Source organism: Stomoxys calcitrans, chromosome 1, assembly GCF_963082655.1.
Source record: "Stomoxys calcitrans chromosome 1, idStoCalc2.1, whole genome shotgun sequence".
In the NCBI taxonomy this organism is placed as follows: domain Eukaryota; kingdom Metazoa; phylum Arthropoda; class Insecta; order Diptera; family Muscidae; genus Stomoxys; species Stomoxys calcitrans.
Genome location: NC_081552.1, coordinates 93,262,926 through 93,276,145, shown reverse-complemented (window position 1 = coordinate 93,276,145; position 13,220 = coordinate 93,262,926). Strand labels below are relative to the sequence as shown.

General features: G+C 40.8%; 1 protein-coding gene across 1 annotated transcript in view; it reads right to left on the bottom strand.

The window, feature by feature from the left end:
* The window catches only part of LOC106092396 (rRNA N6-adenosine-methyltransferase Mettl5), a 42,603-nt gene that overhangs the window by 315 nt on the left and 29,068 nt on the right, over positions 1–13,220 (bottom strand). The window contains exon 3 of the mRNA XM_013259238.2: positions 60–283. Within this exon, the coding sequence (XP_013114692.1) occupies positions 60–283 (224 nt within the window). The remainder of the gene's footprint in view (positions 1–59; positions 284–13,220) is intronic.

The window sequence follows — 13,220 nt, the reverse complement described above, 5'->3', positions numbered from 1 at the left end:
TTACACATTTTAAATACAATATAGCAGAATAATGATGCAAGGCATTTCGAATAGTTTACCTTGTGGATGTCTTGTGTAGCGAATATACAGCAGCTGTGGCCAAATGAATTGCAGTTTCAATAAACTGCATATCCATGCCGGCATTGTGTTTTGTACCAAACGGGGGATTAGTCACAATGGTGTCGAAAACATTTTCCCATTTTGTACCAGAAAGTTCCAAAACATCCGTTTGAACGCAATCAATGGCAGGCAGTTCCATTTCGTTAACATTGTAGCGAAACACCTAAAAGAAGTGAAGAAGACATGTACATAGTGGAACAATTCGAAAATTTTACAAATGGAAATAAAGGAAATAGGAATTGGTTGGTATTGTTATAACGATTATTAATTTTTAAATCCACCACCAAACATAATGCTGGAGGGCATAGTAATTTTTTGTATCATTTGTTATATATCAACATATTATCATAAAATTCTAAGATGATTGCACGAGATCCACCGAAAACAGTCAAATTGGGAAACAATAACACCTTATTGATGCTTAAGAGGGCAAATTGCGCGATCAGTTAATATGAAAACTATATCAGGTTATGGTTATAATTGGCGCAAAAATTAGCATGTTCGTCTTATCCCGGTCTTAGCGACAGACAATCTGGCAACTTTACTGAGATGGATTATATTTGCCAACACTGGAAATCATCAGTTTCTTCTTTCTGTTTGAAACTGAATTCTTTACAATGAGATGATATTCTCTCTTTATATTTCTGATCACCGGGTAAATAAAAACCTCTATGTGATAAGAAATTGTAATCGATATAAATTTTGAACACGCTAACATTGAATGTCTAGCTTAAACATAATAAACTATGTGTAGAAAAATAAAAAATAACTTTAATCCGCCATAAGCTTAATAAAAGTACAGAACAACATTGACAAAAATTTTTAAGAGTAATGCCAATATTACTGTCTCACCGCAAACAACAACAAAAAATGTTGCCTCCTATGCAACACAACAAAAGAAAGCAGTGTTCGCCAACCTAACAACAAAAATTTTAAAATCATCATCAATTGCCATGTTGCACCTTGGAAACCATTTTCAAAATGTTGTAAACGTTTACCATCATCATCCATATCACCATTTTTTTTCAAAACAAGGTCCTGATAGGATGGGGCGATTAGGTTAGGTTGAAAAGAGGGTGCGGATATTAAACCACCCCTTGCCACTGTGGACATACACTGTAGCCAGTAATCGGCTTGTTGTGTGCTCTAAATACTAAAAAAGTAATCTGGAAAGAAAATCTAAATTAAGTCTCTATTACACGGCATGTAGTTGTCGTATGACATGTCAAATTAAGCACATGTTGAGTTGTACATGTCGTGTGATACAAACGAAACTAACATATGAAAATCACTTTTAAAAAAAGCACATGTAATTTAATTTCGATTAGAGCATGCTCTATTCCTTCTGACAAAAACATCATAGAAATCAGCTGTGTTTTGTTGTCAGTTAAATGAAAGCATCCCCAAATTTAAATTGTTTTCACAAATTTATGATTTAACCAGCTTTCTCACAACTATTATAACGCATCTGATTTTGCTCAAATTTTTAGCAAAAGTTATGAATCGCATGTAAATTGACAATTTTGACAAACATTTTCAATTACATGTGAAGACATCTACATATCGTGTAAAAGCGAATTCCGTGCTCTTACAATAATAGAAATTCCGTGCTACTTACAAAATCCTTAATTGTTTTCCATACCACGTCCCTAAGTTGGTTTGTCTCTGGTATTGTGTCCCCATCTAAGAACCGGTGTCTGTTAGATGGACAATGACCTAGGAAATTCTCCAACGTCTCATCATCTTCCCCATATGCTCTACATATGCTATCATTTGCCGCACAGATTTTGCATAAGTAAGTTCGTAGTGCTATATGTCCCGTTGTGATACCGAAAGCTATACTGACCTGTTTCTTACTTCCTTTCAGTAATAGCCTCGTCTTCTCACGATCTGGATCTCCCCATAGGATTTTCGCCTTCCTACCGACCGTTTCATCGTTCCTCAGGGTCACATGCGCATTTGTCCCACGCCCTTAACTCGGACTGCGTCGACCCGGGTTAACCAAGTTTATTGACGGCAGTTCGCTGGCCTTCACTGCCAAATCGTCTGCTCTTTCATTCCCCCTTACTCCCTGTACCTAAACGATGCGGATTGTGCCATCCTCAGAGAAGACGGTTATCTCCTTCTTACTCTCCTAGACAGTTCGTGACCTTACCGTTCTGGTTGTTATTGTCCTAATGGGCAGTTTACTGCCTTAAAGATGTTCACACTCTACGTTCTCGCGTAAACACTACACCACCTCGCCCATTCCGTGATCGCCCAGATCTCTGCCTGCATGATTGTATTTTGGTCATGTAGTCTAAAACAGATCTCAGTCCTTAGGTTTTCAATGTAAACCCCTAGGCCCACTCTGTTCTCTAGCTATTATCCTTCTGTATAGCACGATGACAATTCCAGAGTTCCGTCAATCCAAGATTGTGCCTCTGGCAGCAGTGTCTCGCACTCGACCTCATCTCAGGGATCCGATGGGAAACCTCTTCTAATCCATCCAGGTTTCTTATCATCCCCTTGATTATATAACGATGGTATGACCTGTGCAGCGTGTCATTCATTGTTTCTACGCGATTGTGCGTTATGGTACATTACATCCTTTTGTTTGGTACGAGATACGTATATTTCTGCTATTTGCAGAAAGATACGTATCTTAACTCGCTTCGATTGTTGACACCAATAGCTGGTCATGTAAGCCATTTACAAACGTTCTAAATGCTATACTGTTATTAGTATTGACTATAGCAGAACTGCTTCCTTCTTCCTGTTCGGATATCTGAATCTCTTTGAGCTCGGTAACGGTAGATTATTACCTTGCTGTGTCAAACCTGTTAGTTCGTTTAAAACTGTATTTGACGCCTTTAGAGGTTTGTATGCCTTCCTTAATTCACTTATCAAACCATCAATCGATTCGTTTTTGTAGTTTCCAATCCAATATTGAATTGAAAATAAAACGAAAGAAAAAATGTTTTCCCTACAGGAATGGTTTGGTTCACAATGTCCAAGTTTGATATGAACCTATGTACCTCTTGCGTCTTACCCGAAAAATGGGTTTCAATTTTGTAATACCATCTAACTCGTTGATTTCCATGGTTCTAGGCTTCTCTGTGGTAATTTTCTCTTAACTTTGTCAGTCTAATATACCCAACGCCCCTTTTTTTATACCCTCCACCATAAGATGGGGGGTATACTAATTTCGTCATTCTGTTTGTAACTACTCGAAATATTCGTCTGAGACCCCATAAAGTATATATATTCTTGATCGTCGTGACATTTTATGTCGATCTAGCAATGTCCGTCCGTCTGTCCGTCCGTCCGTCCGTCCGTCCGTCCGTCCGTCCGTCCGTCCGTCTGTCTGTCGAAAGCACGCTAACTTCCGAAGGAGTAAAGCTAGCCGCTTGAAATTTTGCACAAATACTTCTTATTAGTGTAGGTCGGTTGGTATTGTAAATGGGCCATATTGGTCCATGTTTTGATATAGCTGCCATATAAACCGATCTAGGGTCTTGACTTCTTGAGCCTGTAGAGTGCGCAATTCTTATCCGATTGGAATGAAATTTTGCACGACGTGTTTTGTTACGACATCCAACAACTGTGCCAAGTATGGTTTAAATCGGTTCATAACCTGATATAGCTGCCATATAAACCGATCTTGGGTCTTGACTTCTTGAGCCTCTAGAAGGCGCAATTCTTATCCGATTGGAATGAAATTTTGCACAACGTGTTTTGTTATGATATCCAACAACTGTGCCAAGCATGGTTCAAATCGGTCCATAACCTGATATAGCTGCCATATAAACCGATCTTGAGTCTTGACTTCTTGAGCCTCTAGAGTGCGTAATTCTTATCCGATTGAAATGAAATTTTGCACGACATGTTTTGTTATGATATCCAACAACTGTGCCAAGTATGGTTCAAATCGGTCTATAACCTGATATAGCTGCCATATAAACCGATCTTGGGTCTTGAATTTTTGACCCTCTAGAGGGCGCAATTCTTATCCGATCGGAATGGAATTTCGCACGACGTGTTTTGTTATGATACCCAACAACTGTGCCAAGTATGGTTCAAATCGGTCCATAACCTGATATAGCTACCTTATAAACCGATCTTGGGTCTTGACTTCTTGACCCTCTAGAGGGCACAATTCTTATCCGATTTGAATGAATTTTTGCACAAAGTATTTCGTTATGATATCCAACAACTGTGCCAAGTATGGTTTAAATCGGTTCATATCCTGATATAGCTGTCATATAAACAGATCTGGGGATTTGATTTCTTGAGCTTCTAGAGGGCGCAATTCCTATCCGATTTGGCTGAAATTTTGCATGACGTATTTTATTTTTACTTTCAACAACTGTGTCAAATAAGGTTCAAATCGGTTCATAACCTGATATAGCTGCCATATAAACCGATCTGGGATCTTGACTTCTTGACCCCTAGAGGTCGCAATTATTATCCGATATGCCTGAAATTTTGTACTATGGATCCTCTCATGACCATCAACAAACGTTGTTTATTATGGTCTGAATCGGTCTATAGCCCGATACAGATCCCATATAAATCGTTCTCTCTATTTTACTTCGTGAGCCGCAATGGGCGCAATTCTTATACGAATTGGCTGAAATTTTACACAGGTCTCCAACATATAATTTAATTGTGGTCCGAACCGGACCATATCTTGATATCGTTTAATAGCAGAGCAACTCTTTTCTTATATCCTTTTTTGCCTAAGAAGAGATGCCGGGAAAAGAACTCGACAAATGAGATCCATGGTGGAGGGTATATAAGATTCGGCCCGGCCGAACTTAGCACGCTTTTACTTGTTAAATTTTAAACTGTACCTGCAAATCTTTGTAATGTCTCCTTCATCCAAATATGCTTCAAAATTTATTTGTAACTTTTTGTCTCCGATAACTTTACATTTATGGTTTATGGCGTGTATGCTCTACCCATCGATTTCTTCGCGTTTGTTACTAAAGTCTCTTAAGCCTCAATCTATTTGAAATATTTCTATTTATTGTTATTTTTATTGTCTTTCTTTTTTTATATTATAATCTGTATATTGCAAATTCAACACGCTAATACTAGCCTGTTGCTTACGTATGTTTTTTACATACCTTCTTCAGTACTTTAAAACTACTACTATCGTGGTTATCAGGCACACCAGCATGGTGGTGGTTATCAGGCACACCAGCTTACACTATCTGCCGTCGATGCATTAGCCGTAGTCTGGATTACCTCATTTATTTTAGTCTGGGTGCATCCCTTCTTTAATTTTTTTTTTTAATATTTCAATTATTCGAATGCAAGTGTTTTTTTTTTTGCCTTCTATTAAAAACGAGCACGATGCGCTTACTGGTTCTGGAGTGCAGATTTTAGCACCTCTTTATAAGCTTAAGATAATTGTTATTTTCATTGTAAAATGTTTGGCTTTATCGTTGATACTGGCTTCTATAATCGGGAAAAATTGTAGGGGTTTAGAAAATTCTCCTATTCATAGTAAGCTCTTTACACAGTGGTGCAGATCTGGTCTTCTTATCATTATTATTTTGACAAAATTCCAAATTTTCTTTCAATGGTTCAGCCTTCACTCCTTCAGTATCTTTCTTCCATCCTTCCTGGAGTAAATTTTATTCCACGGTCATCGGCTTGGACCGGACTGCCCGCATAGTCCTGGCAGTATCTTCTCTTAGTTTGGATTTTGCGATGGAGTCGGGCAGGATCGCCATGTAATAAAGTACAATTTAGAGCGATTGCTTTGACGAGACAGGTCTTGTGACAAGTCTGGTCTCTTTATTTTTCTCCAGCACTATTTAAATAAAAAATCTAAATCTTACATCGAATTCTTAAATCTAAGATTGAGTATATAATATTCAATGTGGACGAACTCTTGACCAATAGGAAAAGAGTTCAATATTACAATTACATTCACACATGTATGTTTTCGCGCATTCATATTCTGTCACTCACAATATCATTCAATACTTTACTCAAATAACATACAATTAGGAGAGTCTTGGGAGAGGACAATATTAAACATTGAAATAAATGCATGGAGCAAACGATATGCATGGCAAAATTATGTGGTGACACACTACACCTGCTCCTATCCGCTATCCATTCTCCCATCACCTTTAGTATCATAGCCGCAGTGGCTGCCTCACATTTGATCTGTATGTCAACGGGTCGGATATCTAGAATAGTCTTCAGTGCTCTAGTTGGCGTGATCCTCATCGCTCCGCCTATACCAAGACAACATGTTCTCTGAACATGTTGTATTATCCTTGCGTTGCACTTTTTTCCATCGCACTCTACCAAACTACTGAGGTGTAGTAAGTATTGGTATAATCACGATCCTGTAGGGCCAATGGACTATCCTCGGATTCAAGCCCAATTTCAAGTCTAAGGCCCGTCTTTATAGTGCCCAACATCTATGAGCCTTGTCAGTACGATCCAGAATGTGACACTTCCAATTCAGTTTCTTGTCCAAGATCACTCCTAAGTATTTGACCTTGTCAGATATCAAAATCGTTCTATTGAGGAAACGTGATGCGTCAAATCGCCTTTCTCGTGAACAGGCAGATTTCAGTTTTCTCTTGGTTACCATTGAGACCCAGGCCCAGCCATATGCCATCTGCAAGACCCTTTCGACCCTTCTGCATAGCTGATTTGGATCCTTACCTTTACAAGTATTATAACATCATCTGCGTAGCAACATCCGTAATAGGTTATTTATGGTGGCAACCCATAGGAGTGGCGATAAAATGCCCCCTATGGCGTACCTTGTGCCACTTTCTCCCTTATATTTATGTCATGAGACCCACAATTTATCCACCTGTTCCACCAATCCGCCAATGTGTACGTCTCAGCATTGAAGAATTCTTCTATTTTGTGCATAACCTCGTACAGGGCAGTCTCCTACGATCTTTTCTTGACTTAGACATGCTATTTGTATTTAAATGGTTCGCTGAATGTCCTACTTTTTGTTTTTATTGTTGTAGCAGTGTGTTGTACACTGAGGCGGCAGCCCTTTTAGATAAAGGACTTCATCGGGTCAATCCGGTATGTAAAACCGGCTGCCATGGGATTGGTCCTACTCTTTATCATGGTATACACAATAAGTGTCATGGTTTTGAGTAGAAAGGACGTGAGGTTTTTGTGCCTTGCCGGTACAAATACCACCCTTGCTTCCTACTAGGCTCTCGGAGTATATGCAGGTGCTAGATACGTTATGAAAAAAGTGACCAGATAGTCAACCTCCTCCTTTAACAATGCCGGAAATATTTCATCAGGTCCGCGTGACTTAAATAGTTTAAAGCTTCTCAAGGCTTCCTTTACCATAAATTCTATAATGATAAGCCTTTGATCAACCTCATCATTCGAAGATTCCGGTGTCTCCGTCAGTCTTGTTGTATACTGAGGAAAATGCGTTTCCATCAAAAGCCTCAACATGTTCTCCGTTGTTTCCGCTCTCACTGCCATGTCGTCTACTACGTTTCAGTTTGGACATGGGTTTTTGAGAGAAACTTTTTCATCCTGGCGGCGTCATTGGCGCTATCGACTTGTGCGCAGAAAAGCTTCCACCGGGCACGTTTTGCTGCTCTGATAATCGTATTGTATTACTTGAGCCGTACACATCCCCAATATACATCCGTTTTTTTTCGAAGTGCTTTTTTATAAAGTTTCCGGACCTCTTTCCCAATATTGCGAATCTCAACGGTCATCCAGGGTTTTTCTTGCGTCAGTGATGGTCAGAGGAGGAATGCTCCACGGAGACCATCCAATCCTGAACCTCATCGATTAGATTTTCTGAACATATTGTCAAATCTAAAACCTCCTTCCTAATTCTATTATCAAAGGAATCGGTGTTACCAATTCAAAATATTCTTATTATTGTTATCAAGAATTTTGCCAGGGCTTGGCCCCGCTTATTAATGTAGGTACTACCCCATAAAATGTGGTGAGAGTTCGCATCACACCCTATTAATACCTCATTTCCGATCAGCATTACGAAAGCAGACTTACAATTCCTGAACATTTGTCAGTCGAAATATCGACAATCTTTACATTCACTTGCATCACCTGATCCACTATTTCGATTAACCGCAGCAGATATGCATGAATTAGGAAACTATGAACCTCCTGGTTCGCAAATCTATACCCCAACCGTGCGAAGAATGTATACTTCACGATATAGTACACCACGGTTTGCAATAATGTGCGATCGCCTTGGGGTATCAAATCGATTAGCATATGTTTTGGCTTCAGCTTTATTCGCTGACATACAGTTTAAGGATGAGCAAGGTGAAACCATTTTTATGGATAAAAGAAAAGTGAGCTGAGAGCGTGAAAAATAGAGACACGACATTATACGAGCAAATCACGTTGGTGAAACGTTGATCGCTTTTTCGTTTAATGGACGCAAAAATGATTCATTAACCTCACGCTCTACATCACGTAGATCTACCTTAAGGCTTCTAGGCGGTGGATACCTATCCACAAGATGATGATTTGGGTGGTCTCTGCGATAGCATCCCAAAAGGTATTGCTGAGACCGTGTATTGCTCAAATCTTTGTCTCCTGATGGAGGTGGTCCACATGAGAACTGAGGAGACAGCCCTTCGCAGTTCGAATGGCGGCATTTGTATTTTTCTTTTTTTTTTGTAATATTAAAGTTAAACAAAATTTTTGTCAAAAATTACGCCCCGAGATAGCGCAATTCAGAAAAATTACGTATGTGAACAAATAGAATGGATAAATGACAAACGCAACAAATTGGAGGACATTGTAGAATGTAAACATGCTATTGGGTTGCCCAAAAAGTAATTGCGGATTTTTCATATAGTCGGCGTTGACAAATTTTTTCACAGCTTGTGACTCTGTAATTGCATTCTTTCTTCTGTCAGTTATCAGCTGTTACTTTTAGCTTGCTTTAGAAAAAAAGTGTAAAAAGAGTATATTTGATTAAAGTTCATTCTAAGTTTTATTAAAAATGCATTTACTTTCTTTTAAAAAATCCGCAATTACTTTTTGGGCAACCCAATATTAATAAATACATTTTATGAATATTATCTTTTTTTAATATTTTATTATCCATTTATAGATTATATTGACTTGGTCGCTGAGGATGGAAGATAACACATGTGGATCTAGATTTCATGGTATTCCACGCTAAATGCTAAGATTGGTATTTATTGCGATTAATTTTAAATATGTATGTATATAAATTACATGTTTGTAATACCCTTTACAGACGGTGTCGCCGACAACGAAGAGAGGGTCAAAATGGTATCGACAATTTTCCTTTTCTTTTAAAATTTGGGACCAATAAAAGAAGTTATAAATAATTTTTAGCCTCAGTGTACGCGTTCGTTTTTTTTCGTCATGGGAGAGGCACATCCTGGAGTGCCTTCTACGCACACTTCTGGTTCGTGCCGTGATTGAAAAGAACTCCAGAACCTGGTTCTGGTCGGTTTCCCAGAACCGCCTCCATCATCAGTCGGTGTCAGTGAGGTGTAATCAGTGCATGGTGCATTTCCGATCTTGCTCTGGCCTCACTTCTATACGGGAGTATAGTCATACTGGATATGTTGCAAGGTGCTGTACGAACATAGACAGCAGTGGGTCACAGCGTCGACGTCGTCGCATTCTGCGTCCTCGTCGTCGGTATCATTTTTGCAACTAAACTGCAAAGGTCTCCGTGGCAAGATCAATGAGATTCTCGATTTTATGAGCCAGAAGAACATATTGGTCGCAGCGATCCAGAAGATAAAGCTGACCAACACATGCAGCTTGCACAGTTGTCACTTATACAATGTGTTACGTAAGGATACGTAAGGAATGGATGTGGGGAATGGCCTTCGTGATACACCATTCCGCGCAATATAGACCCATCTCGCCTGCCCCTGGTGCTAGTGACCCCTACATGGAGTGCTTGGGGATAGCAGTCAAGTCCGGTACTGCCGAGATAAAGCTATACATACCGCCGGTTGGTAGCTGTGTCCCAATTAATGGCCAAGTTTACAACCCCGGCATAAGTGGATTACTATCTGGCCATAATTGTCTAGTTTTAGGGCACTTTAATGCGCATCACATTTCATGGCATTCTCCCCTAGGTAACGACCAGCATGGCATGGCTTTGGCAGAGAAAATTGAAGGCTCCACGTTTTGCATGGTGAATGAGGATTCCCCCACTAGGATTACGAGCAGGTGCAGCATCTCGCCAGACATTTTCAATGCATCCCCCGATCTCCTGAGTGACGTATCCTGGTAAGCTGGATACGCAATGTAACTTAGACACCGGTTCAGGCAAGATATGGTCTACTGTTAAGTCACTCTCGAACCCCTATAGACGGGATGCCAGGACCTCAGTCATTTTTGGCGACGTAACCGTGACTGATCCGAAGACATGCGCCAGGTTTTTCAACCAGCAATTACGAATATCATCCGTAGCGCCCCTCCAGCCAGTCCTGAAACGCTGGGTCGCGAATTAACTATGTGGTCGCCAGTCATTTGTGGAATTTAGGGATAAGAAGTCGAAGCACCGTAGAGTGAAACAGGGAGTTCCCCAAGGTGGGGTGATATCCCCGGCACTGTTTAACCTCTACCTATCCTCCATTCCACCGTCTCCAGACGGCATAGAGATCGTATCATACGTGGACGATTGTACGATCATGGCATCAGGCCCCCACCCATTGTTGACATCTGCGATAGGTTGAAGGTCCACCTCAACGAACTTGCCTCATATTTCACTGCAAGAAATCAGAAGATATCTGCCACCAAATCTTCAGCCACATTGTTCACTACAAGTGATCCTCCAGTCACTTGCTGGCAGCACTTGGAAGATACAAAGAAACCATGTTGACCACGTACAAAGGTCGGTCTGCAGCGCCAGTGTGGTCTTGTCAGCTTTGTGACATTATTCAGATGTCAGAATGCCGCCCTCCGAACTGCGACGGGCTGTCTCCTCAGTTATCATGTAAACCACCTTAATCAGGAGACAAAGATCCTACCAGTGCGAACACATAACTACATACTGTCCAAGCAGTGCCTTTTGGGCTGTTATCGCAGAAACCATCCAAACCATCATCTTGTGGATAGATATCCACCGCCCAGAAGCCTTAAGATAGATATATATGATCTAGAGCGTTAGGTTCAGCGCTACAAGAGAGAACCTCTAAATCAAGCGGCATATCAAACAGGTCTTGACAACTTTCATGCAAACACGGTAGCAGATGCGGTAAATGGCTACCGGGTGAATGTCGTCCTTGGATAACGACCGCCTTCCATTGCAACTGAAGAAATTGACCTCCCCTGGCAAACCAGGGTAGTTCTGGCTCGATTAAGTTCCGGTAGATGCTGCCGCCTCAACTCCTCAACTACAGAGCAAGGATTGATGCCGACTTGCAATATGTATGTATACACGTCACCTATTTAACAGCCCAGCCAGACCCACTCGACTCAAACCCAGATCCCTGTGGTCGCACCGCATCTTAGTCGCAGAGTTTCTGGGTCTTGACACTCAACAGAATCAAGCAGAAGAGAGATAGAACACAACAAACCGCTACAACAACAGCAATATTTTTCATGTTTTGTACGCAATTTAATCCAATAAAATAAAACGTTCCTTATTAATGTGAAGAATATAAATTATTTATTTTAATGATATTTTATTGAGTTAATAACTTTTATTGGATTTGAGCTTATCTTTAAACTAAATTGCAAAGCTGTTAATCAATTATACAAATTCCTTTATAGTCCCGAGTTCAGCAAATTTTTTAATTGAATGTACAAATTCTTAATTGAGCATAGTTTCACGCTTGTATGCGAGTACTACAGCCTGGGAATTTGGGCCGCACTTGGGGTATTAGATCGACTAGTAAAAAACAAGCGGCTGCTGCAAAATGTGGTCGCTGGTCGTTACCTAGGGGAGAATGCCATGAAACGTGATGCGCATTAAAGTATCCTAGAACCAGACGATTATGGTCAAACAGTACCCTACTTATGTCGGGCTTGTAATGGGGCCATTACATGGGTCACAACTACCAACCAGCAGTAGGTGCACGTTGTATAGCTCTTTGGAGGCAGTACCGGACTTGACTGCTATCCCCATACACTTCATGTAGAGGTCACTAGCGCCAGGCGCAGGCGAGATGGGGCTATACTGCATGAAATGGTGTCTATGCTGCACGGAATGGTGTATCCCCACTTCCATTCCCTAAAAGATCCTTACGTAGCACATTGTATCCGTGACAACTGTGCAAGCTACAGGTGTTGATATATTTGCCGGCACTGGCCTGGCAATATTGGGGCTGGGATGCTGCTGTTGCGTACATTGGGTCCGGGGTTCTTTTCAGTCCCGGCACGGACCAAAAGCGTGCGGAGAAGGCACTCCGGGATGTGCCGCTCCCATGACGAGAAAAAGACAAACACATATACTGAGGCGGCAGCCCGTGCCGATGAGGACTCCATAGGGTCAATCCGGTGCATACAACCGGCTGCCATGGGATTGGCAGTTTTGGCCGTGTGAAAGTGCAAAGTTTTCGTGAAAGTATTGATAAATTGCCATTTTCAGTTGTTCATAACGCAAAATCATGAAAATGTTTTATTTTTATACCCACCACCATAGGATGGGGGCATACTAACACCTCGAAATATTCGTCTAAGACCCCGTAAAGTATATATATTCTTGATCATCTCGACGTTCTGAGTCGATCAAGCCATGTCCGTCTTCACGATAGCGGTCGAAGGCGTAAAGCTAGCCGCTTGAAAATATGCACAGATACATAATATTGATGTAGGTCGTTGGGGATCTGGCCATATGGGTTCAGATTTAGATATTGCTCCCAAATATACCGTGCCTCTTGTGCCTCTAGATAGCGCAATTATTATCCGATTTGGTATAACGGCTTCTCCCTTCCCTAGCCTTCATGGGAGAATTGGGTCTGAATCGGTCTATAGCCTGATACATCTTTCATATAAACCGATCTCCCCGTTTTACTTCTTGAGCCCATAAAGGGCTCCATTCTTATTGGAATGGACTGACAGTTTAATTCATTTATGGTACGAATCGGATCATAACATGATATAGCTCTAAAAGCATAGCA